Source organism: Mesoplodon bidens, assembly GCF_964165515.1.
Source record: "Mesoplodon bidens genome assembly, chromosome: 10".
Taxonomy (NCBI): Eukaryota; Metazoa; Chordata; class Mammalia; order Artiodactyla; family Ziphiidae; genus Mesoplodon; species Mesoplodon bidens.
Window position 1 is genome coordinate 80,663,771 of NC_138172.1, and position 20,898 is coordinate 80,684,668.

A 20,898-nucleotide genomic window follows, 5' to 3' on the forward strand; every position below is an offset into this window, starting at 1 on the left:
GTAATCCAAAAATCCAACATTTTTATTCATCAGTCTCCCCAAAAGTCAACTGAAGCAAGCAACAGCAAAGAGTAATTTAGAGAGAAGATGATATAATAATTTATAACAAAAGAAACTAATTTTTTTTCAAATATCTGGCTAAGCTTACTTTGGTTGGTAGTGTAAGAAATGAGCCTAAGTTTATAAAGTTAAAGTTTATAAAGTCTAAGTTTATAGAATGAAAATTTTCCTCTGAAGATTTCACTGTAACATACTTCATAAAATAAATACATTATATACAAATAAATTCAGATCTACAATTCTGGTAGAAAGAATTCTTGGTGAAAGTTCATAAAGGGGTCCAAGTAAAATCTGTCCCCATAACAGTATATTAGAAAGACTTACTAAACTGGCTTTTGATGGAACAAAGATTGTAGATCAATGTTTAAAGAAACAGTTTGAATAAGATCTGTAGTTCGGTTAATACTGTACTAATATCAACTTGCTGGATTTGATAAAGTCTATGGTTATGTAAGATACCACCAGGGAATGCCAAGTCAAGGGTACATGGGAACTCTGTACTATTTTTGCAACTTCTTGTGAGTCTTAAATTATGTTACAAATTTTTAAAAGGTTAAAAAAAGAAATTATCCATAAAATGAATACACTGTGATAATTACATATCATTCATATAAACTCATTAAAGTACTCCTCATCAGGACTGATACTAAATAATTTTGTTTTTAACATGATTTTGTTTATAATATTTGCAGTATGAAGAACACAAACAATGGAATCAGACCAACTGTGGTAAAAATTCAGCCTCAGGAATTCTAGCTTTATGACCTTGGAAATTTTACTTACCTTCTCCAGCCTCAGTTTTTATATCTGTAAAATGAAGATAATAATACCTAACATAGCACTCAGAGACTTAAGTGAGATAATGTATATAAAATGCTTGGTAGATGCCTGACACAGGGTGAGCCCACATGATAAGAACTCAGTAAGTGGCAGCTAGTAAATTACTATCCTAGTTTTAATTAATAAAATTGAGTTTCTTTCAAAATAGCCTGTAGCTCAGATTCTGAATGAGGTTTTTAACACATTCTTATAAGAAAAATCCATTCATATGGCTCCTGCCAAATTCCAGCTTGCTAACCTGATAATAATGAAAGATTTTTATTGATCCCTGTTGGAAATGCCTCCCTCACAAATCCTTTTGGGGATCAGGAAAGCACTTCAAACTCAACATGACCAAATCTGAACTCATAACCATTTCCCAAAAATTTAGTCCTCCTCTAGTGAATGGTGCCACCATCCATCTACGTAAACCAGAACCAAGAAAGCACCTCACGCCCGATTCATCCAAGAGATCCTATCTCCTGTCTATACATCTGCCCACTTCTCTCCATTGCCACTTCAGCTCCTGACCACAAGTTACACTATCTCTTGCTTGCACTTCCTAAGTGATATCCCTAGATCCATTTTTGACTCCTCCTATAGTCTGCATTATAGCTAGAAAGATTTTTTTAAGATATAAAAATGTGATTATCGGTGCTACCTCCCACCCATACTATCCCCTTAGAAACCTAAAACAGCTGCACAATGTGCAGGAGGCCAAACACTAAAATTCTTGACATCACCAATGAATATGACCCTGACCTGTAACTACCCCTGGGAACCCTGTCATCATGGCTTGGTCTATTCTCTCTTTGTCAGCCATCCTGGCATTCTTTCAAGTCCCTCGTGTTCTCCATTCTTTCTCCAGCACAGAATCACCTCTTGGGTCTCTGTTTCTCAATCACCTGTGCTGGGTCCTCCTCTATCCACTTCTAAAAAATTAGATGGGCCCCAATCTCATTTCCAGGCTCCAGTTTTCTCCTCTACCCATTGATAGTCTTCTTATCAATAACATCATCCACTTCCAGGATGACTCCCTGTCGTTGTCTCCCTGAGCCCTAAGTTATGTGTTAAATTACCTTCTTCACATCTCTACTTGGTGTCTCCAACTCAGCACATCCCTACTATCATCCACCCTGACAAGCCCGTTCCTCTCCCAGTCTCCCTATCTCAGTGTGTGCTTCCACCACCCACCAGGTTGGTCAATCAAAAACCTGAAGGACTCCCCTCACCTCAACATTCAATTCATGAGCAAGTCCAGACAGCATCATTTCTTCTCTCGATCTCCACTCCCTCCAGCCCTAGCCATTATGACTGTTGACCTCAACTGACCTCCTGATACCCCAGCTTCTGCTCTTGTCTCCATGATCCGTCATCTACATAGCAGCCAGAGTGATTTTCAAAACCTAAATCAGACTCCACCAATTCCCCTGCATAAAACTTTTCAGTGATTTTCCCTTTGACCTCTCACACCTAAACAAGGTACCATGTGACTTGGCATCTGTCGTGTGATGCAACTCTACCTACTGCTCACTCTGGTCCAGCTAGAGTGACCACCTTTCTGTTCCCCAAGGCCCAAAGGCCACCTCAGAGACACAGCTGGATGTCCGTCCTTCACTGAGAACTCTTGCCCATTCTCACCAAACAGGAGGATCCCTCTTACCATTCATATCTCAGCTTAAATTTCCCTTCTCCAGAAAGATCTTCCTTGTCCATTCAATATAAAAGGGTACACCTCATACCCCCCAACCCCTGCTATCTTGGGTCATACCACCCTATTTATTTCCTTTTTTTTTTTAACATCTTTACTGGAGTATAATTGCTTTAAAATGGTGTGTTAGTTTCTGCTTTATAACAAAGTGAATCAGTTATACATATACATATGTCCCCATATCTCTTCCCTCTTGGGTCTCCCTCCCTCCCATCCTCCCTATCCCACCCATCTATGTGGTCACAAAGCACCGAGCTGATCTCCCTGTGCTATGCGGCTGCTTCCCACTAGCTATCTATTTTACATTTGGTACTGTATATATGTCCATGTCACTCTCTCACTTTGTCCCAGCTTACCCTTCCCCCTCCCCATATCCTCAAGTCCATTCTCTAGTAGGTCTGTGTCTTTATTCCCGTCTTCCAGTAGGTTCTTCATGACCCTATTTTTTTTTTTTAGATTCCATATATATGTGTTAGCATATGGTATTTGTTTTTCTCTTTCTGACTTACTTCACTCTGTATGACAGACTCTAGGTCCATCCACCTCACTACAAATAACTCAATTTTGTTTCTTGTTATGGCTGAGTAATATTCCATTGTATATATGTGCCACATCTTCTTTATCCATTCATCTGTTGATGGACACTTAGGCTGCTTCCATGTCCTGGCTATTGTAAATAGAGCCACAATGAACATTTTGGTACATGACTCTTTTTGAATTATGGTTTTCTCAGGGTATATGCCTAGTAGTGGGATTGCTGGGTCATATGGTAGTTCTATTTTTAGAAGAAAAAGTAGCCTTATAGTCTTAATTTACTGTTTATTCCAAAAATGCAAGCTGAATTTTACTAAATGCATTTCTGTTTTGTATCAAACTGAACACGTTCTTAGTCTTTATATATTTTGTTTAGGTAAATTATATTAATTAATTATTTCATTTTGAACCATCCTTCTTTACTTGAATAAATCATACTCTTTTTTTAAAGAAATAAATTACTGGATTTCATTTGTTGCTGTTTTATTTATGATATGACTTGGATGTTGCCTCATTTTTCTTTTTTTTGAGTTACCTTTAGCAGCTGTTTTATAAATTACTTTATGCTTGCTTGCTAAAACAAATTGGAAAGCTTCACATATTTTCCTATGCTATGGAATAGATTGTACAACACAATAAATGTCTGATGACTAAATGAATGGCTAGAAAAACATGACATAAATTTACTTGAGTCAAATGTATTCTTGGGAATAAATTTGTGATAACTTTATGTCTTGCTGTTATTGGTTCTTTCAGTTTTATTCTTCTTTAGCCAATTATGATCAGTTATATTTCTTTTTTTAAGATTTATTCATTTATTTATTTACTTTTGGCTGCATTGGGTCTTTGTTGTTGTGCGTGGGCTTTCTCTAGTTGCGGTGAGTGGGGGCTCCTCTTCATTGCGGTGCATGGCCTTCTCATTGCGGTGGCTTCTCTTGTTGTGGAGCACGGGTTCTAGGCATGCGGGCTTCAGTAGTTGTGGCACATGGGCTCAGTAGTTGTGGCTCATGGGCTCTAGAACACAGGCTCAGTAGTTGTGGTGCATGGGCTTAGTTGCTCCGTGGCATGTGGGATCTTTCCAGACCAGGGCTCAAACCCATGTCCCCTGCATTGGCAGGTGGATTCTTAACCACTGCACCACCAGGGAAGTCCCAATCATTTATATTTCTATATATAATTTTTAAATTTCAGAATGACACTATATAGATATGCACATTTTTAGATTACAATTTTAATCTCTTTGATATCTATTATAGTTGAATCCCTATTTCTGAATTACATTTTGTTTTCCTTGTATGGTTAGTTATTAGAGATTAAACCAGTACCTCTAAAAAAAATCAAGTCTATTAATTTCCTACTTTGTAATTCATCAATTTCTGCCTTTATCAGGTACGGATTGACTTCATTAGATTTGTTGGCTATTTTCTTTCTGATTTCTTACATTGACAACTTAGTTTATTTTGTACTTTCTTATTCAACAATGAAAGCATTTAATGTGATGACACGTATGGCCGTCTCTCATACAATACTCTCATTACTGTTATTTTCCAAGTAGTCTATTGATAAAGGTTTGATCTCCTCTTAGATACAAAAGTTATGTAGGAGAAGGTTTATCTTTTTTTTTCTTCCATCTTGCAAGAGATTAAGGTTGTTGGCCAAAATTTTGTTTTAATCTCCATGTTTATTTTATTGTGATTATATTGTATCAATATATAATTTCTGTTGATTAAAATCTATTAAGGTCTTTAATTATATATATTGGAGTAAAGATATATTATACATATATACAAATTAAATTGCCTTTATTATATTGGTTATATTTCTTAATATTTTCTTTATAATTTTAATCTAAAGGTTAAAAACTGAAAGAGGTAAAAAATTACATTTTTGTTTCTGTTAATTTCCTCTCATATTTTTTACAGATTTACTTTATATATTTCTATATTATGTTATCTGGTATAAAACTTTCTTTACTACTGGGATCTCACTGAAGATTGAAGTCTTTATTAATATAAAATGTATTTATTTTGATTTTTTACTTTTCTTGTGAATAATTTTGAAGTTCTTGCTTCCATTTTATTTTTATTTTAAGGATTCATTTCGTCCAATATTTAACTAAACATTTTTCTGAACTGGTTTTTTTTCCTCTGATAAAAAAAAGTTATGATTACATTTTTATTCATTACTAATTTTTTTCTATATAGGGTCATTTTTAACAAGCATATTTTCTTTTTATAATTGGCAGATTTATTCTTACTTTCTTACTTTTACTGTCATTTTGTACCTTTTTTATTGTTTTAATTCTCTTACTATTTCATGGTCTTCTCTGTATTTCACTCTTTATTTTATAGTTTCTTTCATTCTTTTTTCTCTCTGGTGATTTGGAAGGTATATGTCCTATTTTAAATTCTGTTAGAATTAACTCATGTTTACATATTTACTTCCTATGGCTCTCTTATGCTCCATCTCCAGTTTCCTGTGGCTATAGTCCCCAATTTCAAACCTAGATTTTTATTTGAGAATTATAACCTGTGATGGTTAGTTTATCTGTCAACTTGGCTAGGCTACAGTAGCCAGGTATTCGATCAAACAGGAAGCTTAGTGTTGTTGTGAAGGTATTTTGCAAATGTGGTTAACATCTACAATCAGGTGACTTTAAGTGAATGAGATGGTCCTCAATAATGTGGGTGGGCCTCAACAATCAGTTGGAAGACCTTAAAGCAAAATTGAAGTTTCCCTGAAAAAGAAGAAATTCTACTTCAAGATTACAGTATCAGATCCTGCTCAAGTCTTTGCACCCTGCCAGCCTGCCCTACAAAATTTTGAACTTATAGTTCTCCTAAGCATATGAGCTAATTCCTTGAAACATATCTCTTTATATATAATATATACTGTATATAATATATATACACACATACACATACATACACATATAACCTACTATTATATATATTTTATAGAAACAGAACCCTGACTAATACATTAACTTTCAGATTTTATGTAGTTTCTTTTATAAGAGCAATTAGAATTTCTTATTTTAATAACCATAGTTACAGTATTACATTTAACTTATTCCAATGCTTGCCTTTGATATCTATGCTTTATCAACCTTTATACAATTCCTGAATTTTATTTGTATTCTTAAATTTTAGCCTCAGTTTAATCTCTTTATTATAACACATTTTTGAATTTTTTTCAGTTCTTGCAAAGCAAAAGAAATCTTTTGTTTGCATTCACATGTGAACAGCATTTTAGCAGGGTCTATGTTTACAAGCCAAGCCTTTGCTTATAATCTTTTTTCCCCTGAACATTTATAGATTTTACACTGCTATCTTCCTACATTTGATGTTGTAGAAAATTCTAATGTTATCAAGCTTTATGTCCCTTTTTGTTTTTCTTTTACTTTTTCACTTTTTTTTCTTGTACTGTGAGGATATGTATCTATCATTATTCTCAATGTTATTCAAATTAAATAGAAATAATCCCAGGTCTGTTGTGTGTACTGTAGTTAAGTTTTAGTTATTCTTTGTGTTGTCATTATTCTGGACTCATTAAAAAGAGCAGTTATCAAAATGTGCTTGTATTTTCTGTTCTCTATTTCTAATACATTCTCTTTTATTATTTTTAGCTCTTGATTTTGTCTTCTTCATTCATGTAGACTCCATCAATTTCTTTATGTTGCCTGCTCACTTTAACGCAGTGGTGATTTCATTCTTTACTGCCTCCAATGCATTATTAAATTCTATTACTGCAATTTAATTTCTGTAAGATTCTTTATGTGCTTCATCTCACTCTTATTTCATTTTTATCTATCTCTTCACCAGCTATCATTTCAATTCAGACATTGTGGTCCCTCCTTATATTTCATCTATTATCTCATAGAATTCATATTTTTAAAGATTTATTGGCAGCAGAAAACATGTATGATTTAAAATTTACTCCTTAAATAAATTATATCCCCCTGCCTTTAGCTTGTTTTGTTCTTCTTCCATTATGTTACAGAGAATATTTTTAATTCCTTTTAGCCTTTTACTTTTCTATTTATTCATCATTGAATTATGATCCTTAATCTAAAATTTAATTTCATATTGTAACAAAACCTCCAGCAGAAGCAAACCAAACCAAAAACTACATCCCTAAGTTACTCTCATTCCTTACCTCTCATTGCCTGAGGCAATGTCAGCCCCAAGATGTGTCCAGGATTTCTTAGGATAAGCACTATGAAGCTGAACTTTCCCAAACACCCCTGAAAATAAAAGGAACAACAGTTGGATAGGAAAATCCTTCCAAGAAATTAAGGCCACATAAGCAAAACTCATTAGAGAGCTTATTGTGTAAGATACATGATATAGAAACTATATATGAAGATGTCCACCTTATCAGAAAAAGAACACTTAACATCTCACTTGGCTATGAAACATTTTTATTCTCTCAAAAGCTATACAGAAATGAATGCTACACCACATCTAGTAATCCAAGAGCTGAGAAATAGACCACTCTAATGGTCTATTCCCAGCTAACTAGTTAGATTTCTACCAGTAAGTCACTCCAAACCATTTGCAATTCTGTTGGAAGTTAACTGGTTTTGACATTTTGTGTTACACAGTAGACTTTCCAAAGGCAAGGTAATTTTGTTTCCTGAGGAAAGAGATTTGCTGCTATTAGCTTTGTTTTCCATAGCTGGACCTCAGATATTTTTGTATTACAGATATCAAAAGATAAATCTCTAGCTCCTTTGTTCAAAATATAATTTATTTCAGACTCATAAATTAAAGTCTTACCAGGGACATGCTTGATGCAGTCCAGTTTTATTTCTTCAAGTCTTTCCTTTTACACATTTTATTGCCATTTAAAATCACATGAAGCAAAATTCCTCATATTCTAGTGGTCTAAACATGTTTTGAGCATGAACCCAAGCAGTAACAAAATTATGATCATGCACACCTAACATATGTCTATTTGTTTGTAGATAAATAACCATTCATACAAATGAATATATTCATACATGTTTGAATAAAAGTTCTAGTATTTTCTTCCTGCACCCAAATGGACTGATTGTCTTCATACTCCTGGATTAGTGCACCCCCATTTTATTGCAAGTCACTAATGTTGAAATCTAAAGATTTCACAAATTTTAGCAGAAAATGTATAAGGGAAGTAAAAACCAATAAGGTACAAATAATATGCCTTGGGTTTTCATCCAATGTGAACTAAAAAAGCTCAGTTAATTAGAACCTAACCAAGTGTTTAAGTCAACATACATAATTTTACCATACTCTAATTCAGAAAAAATTCAGAAGATAATAAAACTAAAATAAGGATTAGTGGAAATGGAAAAAATACTCCCACTTTTAGGACATGACCTGGAATCAATCTTTCATAATAATAATATCATCATCATCATCATCAAAAAATTAATCACTATTAGCTAAGTAAGCTAGACAGGAGAGTAACATGGAATAATTTAGAGAAATTTCCAACTACAAAGATTTTAACAAAAAACAGTTTATTTCTCTTAATTTACCAGAAGGCAGATTTCTTGATCATTCCCAATCACCAAAGGTTAACTGTAAAATGACACCATTTCTTAGTTGTTTCAAGGAGATTATAATACTTGAAGAGATTAAAATGTTATTTACTTATGATATCACCAATTTTTAAGCATGCAGTGACAAACATTTCATTCCTTTTTCAATTTAGTATCAGAGAAATTTTTAGAAACACTTGCTTGGCAATACAGCTGGCACTGGGGATCAAGACAGGCACCCTCATATGCTCCTAACACAAAGTCTAGTTCAACATGGCACTCCCTGGAACAGAGTGGACACCACAGGCAAAAAGAGTCCATGCTCCCGTTGTGACCCATCTAGTTTGTCAATTTGAGAAAAGTAAAATATTCCTTAACCTCATATTCTTAAAAAGATAGAATAAATAGCATATATGAAAAATCATTTGAAAACAATAAAGCACTATCAAAGTATTATATGGCAATAGCTATACTTTATGAAACTAGGTTACCAAACTTCAAACTATCCTAACATTATTGTGTTTACTGAGTCACTGAAATCTTATAAAATTAGGATTACCATACAAAGAAAATTTTAAAATGCCAGAAATCTATAGAAAGCCTCTTATACCTTTCCCTTAAAAGTTAAGTTATTGCGTGGCCCTTACAAGTCCAGTCCTAGTTCTGTGCTCTTCTGTGCTTTAAAAAAGGATTTGAGGGCTTCCCTGGTGGCGCAGTGGTTGAGAGTCTGCCTGCCGATGCAGGGGACATGGGTTCGTGCCCCGGTCCGGGAAGATCCCACATGCCACGGAGCGGCTGGGCCCGTGAGCCATGGCCACTGAGCCTGCACGTCCGGAGACTGTGCTCCGCAACGGGAGAGGCCACAACAGTGAGAGGCCCGCGTACCGCAAAAAAAAAAAAAAAAAAAGGATTTGAATTGGGAGATTGGGATTAACATGTATACACTGATGTGTATAAAATGGATGACTAATAATAAATAAATAAATAAATAAATAAACATTAAAAAAATAATAAAATAAAACAGGATTTGATATTGTGGCAGTATCAAAGGAAGAAACTGCCAACAGTAAATGTTTCTTACTAATCTATAGATCTACCAGTTTAAAAAATATATCAATAACCACATAGTATTTAAAGTTGATAACACAGACTCTTCATCCAGCCTTTAGTGTGTGACCAATCTGGATATGAATCTAAGTTCTGACAGTATAAAACTGTGTGGCTTTCTGCACATTGTTCATCATCTCTGAGTCTTAGTTTTGACATCTGTAAAATGTATACTCCTTACAGGAGAGCTGGTAAGTGAAATAATAAATTCTCTAGAAGAGTGTCTGGAATTTAGTAGGTGTTCTATGAATGGTACTTCCCTATCAGAAATACACACACATTTCATTTTAATAAAAACTGCATTATACTCTTACCAATTGTTCCTGGATCAATACGAATTCCGATGAAACGGTCACAAAAGACTCCCTCTGAAGCTCTAAGGAGAATCAGAAGCTTTTTTTCTTTTTCTAAGGGATTTTCTAAAGTACCTGTTTACAAGAAAAGTATATCATGTAAATTAATTTGAAATTTAAGGAGGGAGAGGGAAATTGTGATGTAATTTTGAGAATGCAAAGTAGATGCTATAAAGTAGACTAGATGGAGAAAAGCCAGTGTTCATAGATGAAAAAAGAAAAGGTGGAAAAATGAGATGCAGTAAACTTCTCTGAGGGAGACTGGATTACTGTTCAGCACATATTCACTCTTCTTAGGGCAGAGTATACTTTCCTGACCTACTAATACTGAGCCTGGACACATGACTTGTTTTGCCCAATGAAATTCGGGTAGAAGTGACAGTAATGCCAGTTCCGAGTTGATGCTTTAAAATGCTTGGCAAGTTTCACCAGATCACTTGCAATAATGTTCCCTGCCATGAAAGGAGAATTCCTTAAATAACCTCTAGGGCCTGGATGAAGAGACGTACACAGCAGACCCGAATAGAACCCATGAGCTAGAACCAAGTCAAATCAAGTCTGGCATCAATATTTGTTGTTGTGAGCCACTGAGACTTGGTGATTCTTTGTTACACAACATTATTACAGCAAAACCTGATTGATACACTGTCTACAGCTGGATCCCCACATTGCTCTACATGTATTTTAGCATTAAATCTTCACAACACACCTGAGAAGTAAATATGATTCTTATCTCAGTGTTAAATATTCATACAGAATGAGGCTAAGGGGTTAAGGGACTCGTCCAAATTTATCCAACTAGTAAGTAACAGTCTGAATTTGAACAATGGTCTGTTTATGCTGTGTTTTATTAAACAAGTAATAGGTTATTATCTAAGCCTAAATTCTTTCAGCAGTAAAAGGACACAACCTTCAAGCTGTGATACTCAAATAGCAGTTGGGAATTACTTTTGACCTTAATCTGTTGATGTAAACAGCAGACTTTGGTCACTTTCACAGTATGAGAAGAATTTGGGGAAATTACTAAAATTGTGTTTCTGAGTACGGAGCTAGCAAAGATTATTTTCTTCAGAAAATGTATCTTAGAGTACATAAAATATTACAAAGCATTAGATTTTTTAAGAAGCAACTAGTGAGAAGATTGTCTCCAAACTATATACTGGATCGGAGAAGTTGACAAAACACATCTGCTATCAAACATGCCTTTCCACTTAGAAATTCCTGAAAACATAACCCAAAATGAGGTTGCCAAATACGGTACAATGAAGTAAATGGAAACCTAAAATTGCCTGGTTGTGCTTTTGGCTAAGTGATCTTTCAGGGGCATAAAATCATTTTCCCCAGTTGGCACCCCATATATATACCTGGTTAGCCAAAGGCTCGGTGTGAGTTTCCAGCTTGCTACATACCTAGCTCTATAGTTCAGCCGGCACAGCCATTGGTCTACAGGGACTGTTGAAAGTAAGACTCAGAGGGGTAAGTAAATTTCCCTGGAGTCACACAGTAGGCCAACGGGCATGCAAGGATCGGACCCACAGCGTGTGCTTTCCCAATAAAACGCTAAGGTACACAGTGGCTCCACGTAGGTAACGCCAATCCTCAGCTGAGTGACTAACACATCTTCTTAGCCAAAACAAAGATGTGAGAGAGCAGAAAGAAGGGATGTGGGGAGGAGGAGGAGAAAACGTGCGTGGTATAGCTCTTATCTGGCCAGTAAGCCATTTTCCAACTGTGATTTCATTTATTTCACGGAGGGTAGTTTAGATTCTTGGGGGAAAATGGTCTAGCACTAAACAGATACCAGAGAGAAAAAAAGTAGGACAGTTTTTGCCTAGAGAAATGTACGCAGAGTCCCACGAAGAGTTCAGTGTTCCTCTAAAATCAGAGATTAAATCAATTATGCAACCCAAAACGGCAGCACATGTGGAGCTTTCACAGAAAGTCTGGGCAAAATTAGTCAGCCTGCCGTGATCTTTTGGTATCTGAAATGACCAGAGTTTGTATTCTTTTTTGTGATGTGGGGGAAGGGAAAGATGGAGAAGAGGGACAGAGCAGAAAGAAGGCAAGAGTGACCTAAGAGAAGGAAATAGATACTATTTTAACATGAAAATGCAGTGCTTCTCAAATGTGTGAAAGCTGGTAAATGGAAAGCCTTAAAGTCCGAACTCCTCATTTTATTCTCAAATCTAGCACTCAAAGAAAGGTGAGGTGGTCTCACCAGCTTGGGCTTTGTCCATAAATGAGAGGAGCCACTGCTAAGAGAAGGCTCAGGGGATCATGCAGTTCTTCTCTGATTTTCCTTTTTAAAGCTGCTTCAAGCTGCTGTAAACTGTAACAAAAGGCATTTTCAACCTGGATGAATGCAGATACTCACAATGGAGGGGAAATCCTTGTCGTCATGCTGCCGAGACAAGCCAGGTGTTTTTGCATATATGATTTCATTTAATTCTCACAACCCTGTGAAGGATATTGTTGAGGCTCTCACAAGGAAACGGAGACAGAGAGAGGTTAAAGAACCTGTCAGAAATTACACAGCTAAAAAGTGGGGAAGCTGGGCTTAGACTTAAAAGTCCCATCCGAGGACACATGGACGTAGCGGAATAGGAAAGAAGTAAACGGAAGTTGTCACAACTTAGGATGATGGTGGGCAACGGAGGGGAAACAGAATACGTTCCAGATGCTAAAATCACCTGGGGAGATGGAAGGAAAATAAGTTCTGGTATATAAAAGATAACGGTTATAATGATTTGAGGAATATGGTACAAATGGATTCCATGAACTTCAAAGGTAAGAAAAAGGTTAAAGGACTTTATACGATTTTATTAACTGAACTTCTTTGATGGAATTAAATATAAACCTAGTCTACATTTAAGTCCACTCTTTTAGCACGACTCCCCACAGCTTGTGACTAAGCCAGCCCACCCTGAATTATTTACCTCTACCCTCCTCTGTGCCCGTGAGATTCCCCAGGCTTTTATATGCCTACTTTCATCCTAACTCCTAATCATCCCTCAAAACTTGGCTCCACTATAATTTATTTCTAAAAGCCTCCTATGACCTAGAGCTAGATGCCCCCTTTTGTGCATAAAAATGTCCGCACCTCTTGCTGCACTAAGTCTTCTTCAAGGAACTTGTCCTAAAGAAATAGTATAGAACACGGGCAAGGGTTAATGCTCAAAGTTCTCCACTGCAGTGCTACCTATTTACAATAGCGGACATTGGAAAACTCTTTGAAATAGCAAATGATTGGGAACAGCTTTGTGCATTTAGAACCGCTTCCTTCTCCGCCACCTACGCCCCAGTTTCCTTGTCACGCTTGAGAGCTGAGCCACCTAAACCGAGTCCCCAAACAAGAGCAAACCCAGCTCAGAGGCCACCTCCTCTGGGAGCCTTCCTTGTCAACTATGTCTGTGTTAAGTAGCCCGCTGTGGGCTACGACACAGGCCATGCTTTACCTCAGTGCTTCAAGACTGTAATGTAAGTGTCTTTTATCAGACTGCCTCCTCTTTACAACACACTCCCTGAGAGAAGGAGCTGTGTCTTTCCAGCAAAGTTCACATCTATTTTATCCCCCAAATGGTGAATTCCGTAATTTTAACCAATCCTCTTGCAGAAAACAATTAGAAATAAAGAGGGATACTCCACAGTAAAAAAGACACTGATGTGGGCTTCTCTGGTGGTGCAGTGGTTGAGAGTCCGCCTGCCGATGCAGGGGACACGGGTTCGTGCCCCGGTCCGGGAAGATCCCGCATGCCGCGGAGCAGCTGGGCCCGTGAGCCATGGCTGCTGAGCCTGCGCTTCCGGAGCCTGGGCTCTGCAACAGGAGAGGCCACAACAGTGAGGCCCGCGTACCACGAAAAAAAAAAAAAAAAAGACACCAATGTTATAAGAATAGTAAGTATGTATGTGCCTAGCATCATAGCTTCAGAATAAAGCAAAAATGAGCAGATATACCAAAAATAACAGTGGCAAATTAAATAAACAGGAAAATAGTAAGGATGCAACAGTTTTGACTAATATAATTAGCAAATAACATAATATGTGTAGATGCAAAACTAGACTCACAAAGAATACATATTCTTTTCAAGCTTGCATAAAACATTCACAAATATTGGTCATATGATGACCCTAAAGCAAATTTAGCAAACTTAAAAGAATTAAAACCATATCACATATACTCGCCTACCATAGTTCAATCAAAATGTACAATTCATCTTGGGAAAGGTCTATAAAATGAATTGTATTAAATAAAGGTTTTCCAATTATCTAGAGATACCATTAAGAGAGTGAAAAAGCAAGCTACAGAGTGGGCAAAGGTATTTGTAACACATATAACCAACAAAAGGTACATTCCAGTATGACCCAGCAATCCCACTACTGGGCATATACCCTGAGAAAATCATAATTCAAAAAGAGTTATGTACCAAAATGTTCATTGCAGCTCTATTTACAATAGCCAGGACACGGAAGCAGCCTAAGTGTCCATCAACAGATGAATGGATAAAGAAGATGTGGCACATATATAGAATGGAATATTACTCAGCCATAAAAGAAACAAAATTGAGTTATTTGTAGTGAGGTGGATGGACCTAGAGTCTGTCATACAGAGTGAAGTAAGTCAGAAAGAGAAAGACAAATACCGTATGCTAACACATATATATGGAATCTAAGGGGAAAAAAATGTCATGAAGAACCTGGGGGTAAGACGGGAATAAAGACACAGACCTACTAGAGAATGGACTTGAGGATATGGGGAGGGGGAAGGGTAAGCTGTGACAAAGTAAGAGAGTGGCATGGACATATATACACTACCAAACATAAAATAGATAGCTAGTGGGAAGCAGCCGCATAGCACAGGGAGATCAGCTCGGTGCTTTGTGACCACCTAGAGGGGTGGGATAGGGAGGATGGGAGGGAGGCTCAGGAGGGAGGGGATATGGGGACCTATGTATGCATATAGGTGATTCACTTTGGTGTACAACAGAAACTAACACAGTATTGTGAAGCAGTTATACTCCAATCAAGATCTATTAAAAAAAAGGGGGGCAAGAGGACAGCTACTTCACAAAACAAGATACCAAATAGAAAATAAAAATTTTTAAGTGCTCAAATCACATTAAAAATTAGAGATATGCAAATTAAAACAACCATGAGATCCCACTACATACCAACTAGAATGGATTTTTATTTAGTTGAACTTGTACTGTTTACTTTGCAAACTTTTCTGAACGTGTGTCATATTTCGTAATAAACTATTATGTTTCAGGACACATCAGTACGTACTTGTTCATCAATAGAATGGAAACTGATCAAAATTATATTTGTATTTCTGCTTCTCTAACTCATTAAATTCTTTTACAGCTTTAATGAGGTATAACTGATGCATTAAAAAACTGCATATATTTAATAAATATTGACCAAAATTTTAGACTCATCTCCCTAATAAACGTTTTGTCGGGTCCTGTTCACTGAATCCAAAACAACAAATTGTGTTTCTAAATAATCTGTATTTCCCTCCAAGTTAACCTTGAAATTCCATAAATATCATGATTGCCCATAAATGATAGGTTAAGAAATTACCCCCAATATCAATTTTACACATTTTCTCCTGCCCTAGAACTAAGTTATACATTGATGACTTTGGAAGCTGAGCTTCCAACTGAAGCATGACTATTATTCTCATGTCTTGCTGTAGCTATTTTCTTCAGAGTAGAGCCTCCAGAACATTCTGGACAAATAGTGATAAATCAATTAAATTGTGAAGCCTGTTTTATCCTGAATTAGCTTTTAATTCCCAGTGTATACTTGACCCACTTAGCCCTAAAACACCCCTCCTCAACAAAATCAATCCCATGTGAAAAAAACCAAAATGGAAGGTGGAAGGGCTTTCAGCCCAATGAAATAAGACATGGTTATAAGAATAACCAGTAGACATTATCAAATGATAATCATCAGCCCCTCAGAGAGTGATTTTATTCAAGCTGACAAATTTCCATCATTGATGAGGAGGGCTCTCAATTTATTAACAGTTGATAGAAATTAAAATAAAAGTTAATATATAACATATTCATTCACATATTTGCAACATGTATAAAAACCCTTATAATTTCATAAATAAGACTGAGCTAATTTACTTCTGTAAGCCTCAGTTTCTGCCACTTCATATAAAATAGGCACAGTAAAAGCATCCATTTTTAATTAGGCTTAAATAATTTAGTACATGTTAAAGATACATGGCAGGGTCTGCATATAATACATCCTCTTAAAAATGTTGGCTCTTGTAGTAATAACAGTGTAAACAGTAGTGGTAGTAACAACAGAGAAATGAAACATTTTAAAATCAATGTTTAAATTTGGAAATTAAGAGAAAGAAGGCAAGCTGTTCCTAGCAAGTAATGTCCTATCCCTAAGGTACTAGAAACTAGACATTTCAAAGGTAAACATATTAGGTGATCACTTACTTGAATGTCCAGACCAAGGAACTGCAGGAAACACAATTAAATTCCTCTTAAACTCAAATACTCTCATAAGAGTTTTCTAACCAAGAAAATAAAGTATTCATTCATTCATTCATTCATTTGTTTGCTTAAAATTATCTAGCTTTTCCATGAAAAAATAATTAATTAATATTTAACAATTTTTATTTATTATATAATTAACTATTTAATCATTTTAAAATAATTAATAAATTTCTAAGGAATTTTATGTTATTGTGATAGAAGTTCAAGTGTCCAAAATATAGTTTGGGAAATGCTGATTTAGAAAATATTAAAATATTAAAGTAAAATGATTACTACAATTGTGTTTAGTAGAGACAAACCCAGCAAGATAGAAGGATTATTTCTTGTATCTGTGTTTTGCTTAAAAATACATATACATTTAAGAATAATGTGATACATGGGCCAGCTTCTCCATCTTTCTTAACCAAACTTTTACAGTATTTACTTCACTTGCCTTCTCTCTGGTTTCCCCCAATCCATCCACCCTTTCTTTACTTAGGATAAAGGTCAAGCTCCTTAATGTGACCCATGATGCTCTGCTTTCTCTGATTCTCAGCTCTATCTCACAAACCATTCTCTCTCTTGCTAACAAAGCTTCAGTTACACTGGCCTTACTTTAGTTCCACAAATGTTCCAGCTTCCCAGTTTTGGGGACTTCAACATGCTATTTCCATTTTCTGAAATGCTCTCTGGACATGACTTGCATCTCCAGCTTCCACTCCATTCTTTCTTCATCTTCCCTGCCCTCTCCCCCAAATCTTTCGCTTTCTCACACAGGGTGAGCAGAAGGTCTTTAGTAAAATAATACACCCACGTTGTACTATAAGAGGAGAGCAATATTTGCAGGAAAAAACTCTTGTTTTTAAAATGTGTCTGTGTGTTTATTTTGTAGGTGCTACACTCTAAAGACCCTAAGAGGCCTTAGTCAGTTAACATGAAGGTTTGAGAGGTCTCACAATTGCCCTCCTAGAACTGTACTAGAGCCAGGAGTTTCCATGGACTTGACCACAGAGAGCACTGACTGGATGGAGAGGATCCTGGGGATAGGGCAGAGGGAAAAAAAGGGAAGACGAGATGAGATGAGAGCAAAAAGGGACCCTGGCACCCATCTGATGCTGTCTCTGTATGGAGTTAATTTAATGGAAAAAATTTTTAAATGTTTCACACCAAAAAAAAAAAAGAATAATGTGATATTTGTCAGAGAACTAATATCCATCTGAAAACAAACAGATATTTCTATGCTTGATCTAACTTTGAAATATGTATTATTTAACTGTTGGCTACCAATCTTCTGAGCAACTCACAGAAGTGGAGTTTAGTGCTTCCTGAACCTGTAAAGAACAAAGGTTTTATGCTTTTGCCCTTAGAGTTAAGTATGATATTTAAAAATCACATCCCTTTGATTTCACCTTTTTCTTAACTAGTAGTTTGATTAGAGAATGGTCAGTATAAACAGGAACTGATTTGTTGACTGATGATCTATATTAGCTAACTTATAAACCATCTACTTTACAGATATCTATGTACACTTGTATTTACACATTAAATTTGTGGTTAATTTGTATGATTTTTTAATCATAAACTTGAAAGAATATATTTTTGTATGGTTTGTTTTTTTCACTTAATATATTATTTTTAAACAAACATCACCACAAGATTCTCTCTGGCTACTCAATGAGTCTGACTACTGGGTATTGTGTCTTTAAGCTGGAGGATATGTTTTAATCTACACTTTTCTCTGGTTTGTCTCCTTCTTATTACTTAATCATCCAATGAGCCTTACAGAACTGTCAGTTTGGAAGGCAATAAACTGTGTATGGATTTTTCTTCTTCTTTAGGATTGAGAAAGTCCCAATCATGCAAGCAATGAAAGAAACTTCCATACACCTAGTACTTCATTTCCTGACAATCAAAGTCATGGGTTAATGATGACCTTAGGCTCCTGGCTACAAATGTGAGACAGGGCTGACAAATACACATCACTGGCTCTGCAAAACAATATGTGACAAGTTTTAGGATAAAAACCCAGTTCCTAGCATAATTACTGAGTGACTAGGCAGTGCATCACGTGACTTGGCTCTGACAGGCTGAAGGAAAAAATACACTGCTGAGTCCGAAGGGACTCTGAAATGTGGGGCATGTGTTGTTTACTTAGGGATCAAGGAGACTTCTGTTAAGTTTTAAAGACACACATATATGATTACTGATAATCCCTTTCTGAAATCCTCCTACAAACTATCACAAGAGAATTTTCCATTTTCAATTTTAAAAGTATGCATAATATTAAAACACTTTCATTGAGTTGCACATTTGGATCAATAACATGCTAATATCACTGATATCTAAGATAACAAAGGACACATATTAAAGCATGGAAATGATGTCTCAACTAAAAAAGGACACTGGTGAAAAGGATGAGTTCAGACAGCTATCCCTGTGCAAAGAAATACAAACATTTAAAACACTCAATGAACCAATGTTTATTGCACAGGCTCTGAGTCAGGCATTTTTATTAGCTTTCCTCTCCTAGACAGAATAAAATTTAGATTTGTACAAGATCATCAATTTTTTCAATGTGTTTTTAGCCCCTGTTTATTTCTTTCATATAGGGAGGGGGGGAAACATTGTGGTCATTTATACATTAACACTGTAAGCCCTTCCTCACAGATGTTGACATTTAGGTGTCAGTAGACTGGATGTATTACAAGAAAAAGGCATTGAGCTGAAAGACAGACTTAGATGTGTCCATTCATTTATCAATAAACTAATCAGTCACACAGCACATTATCAGAAGCCTACGATGCACAAGGTACTAGGGTTACAAAATTCTGTAAAGAAGCCTATCATCTAATACAGAGAAGACATTCACGAAAACATACTATTTCATAATAGTAAAATGAATGCAGTAATGACAATATGAATGAAAGAATGGACCAGGAGAAAAGATACACTGAAACCTACTGAATGGAAAATGCCCATAGTAAAGGTAGTCCTTGGGCAAAGGCTTGAAGGACAAATATTTGAAGTGACTAAAATAACCTCTAATCCTGGTCCTGATCTTTATGAGCTATGAGACCTTGGAACCAATCAATAATGTCTTTGGATCTCAGTTCCATTATCCATACAATGATACAGATGATTCACATAATCTCTGAGGTCTGAGATATCACAGTTATAAATCCACTATTAAGGAATTTTCCAGAAGTTGTATAATGACTCGCTAAACCAGATTTATAATCCAGATTTCTAGAGTTCCCATATTCATGAAGGTCCTAAACTAATTTCTGTCTTCTTAAAGTCATATGCATGAGATTATCAAAAAGTAGCAATTTTCAGCACAATTTGGACTCACTTGCATTCTTTGTTGCTTTAGAAAACAACCCTGCATAGCTTAAAATCCATCCTACACTTTGAAACTCATGCCTACTTGTCACTAGTCTCCAGCTACCATGGCAGCCTTTCTGCCTCACAACTATGTAAAGCACATGCCTGGCTCTGCCTCAGGACTTCTGCACCAGCTCTTCCTTCTGTCTGAAACCCTCTTGTTCAAATCTTTGTGAGTCTAGCTCTTTCTTGGCTCTGTGGTCTGTAGTCACACTGATTCTTCAGAAAGGTGTTTACTGACTACCTAATCTATGGTGCCAACACCTCTCTTCAGCTCACTCTTCCATTTAGTTTTCTTCAGAGCATGTACTGCCATCTAAAATTATCTTCTCCATTTATTTTACTATTTCATTGTCTATTTCTCCAACAAAAGAGTGCACGTAGGAATCTTACCTGTCTTGCTCACTGCTGAATACTCAAGTCCCAGGAAGAATGCTTGGCACTGAGTTGGCATTCAATGAAAGAGAAAGTGAGGGAAGTGGGGAGGAAGGGGATGGAGACAGGGGCAAATCTATTTTCTCCTTAATATCTTCTGTTTTGCTTCATTTTATCATCGAAAAGAAAGTTTGTTACTCATGAAAGCATAGTAAGGTTTGATGATATCACTCTTAAAATAGACAACGGTTCATTTTCAAACATGAGATTGAATCTGTTCAATTGTACTTAAGGCTATATTTTAAGCCAAAAAATGAAGTTGTTAAAGTATAGATAAATGGCATTAAACTTATTAGCAGTTACTATCTTTCAGGTATTGTGTCGAATTTTTTTCTTTGTTCAAGAACCTACTGTATAGTACAGGGAACTCTACTCAGTGATCGGTGGTGACCTAAATGGGAAGGAAATCTAAAAAAGAGTGGATATATGTATACGTATGACTGATTCACTTTGCTGTGCAGCAGAAAC

At 36.0% G+C, this 20,898-nt stretch overlaps 1 protein-coding gene across 1 annotated transcript in view; it reads right to left on the reverse strand.

Moving 5' to 3' along the window:
- PKHD1 (PKHD1 ciliary IPT domain containing fibrocystin/polyductin) overlaps window positions 1-20,898 on the reverse strand; it is a gene marked incomplete at its 3' end in the record, with an annotated part of 426,508 nt that overhangs the window by 118,701 nt on the left and 286,909 nt on the right. The window contains exons 54-55 of the mRNA XM_081247000.1: window positions 10,073-10,186; window positions 7,283-7,370 (exon numbers count right to left, since the gene is read on the reverse strand). Of these exons, the coding sequence (XP_081103126.1) occupies window positions 7,283-7,370; window positions 10,073-10,186 (202 nt within the window). The remainder of the gene's footprint in view (window positions 1-7,282; window positions 7,371-10,072; window positions 10,187-20,898) is intronic.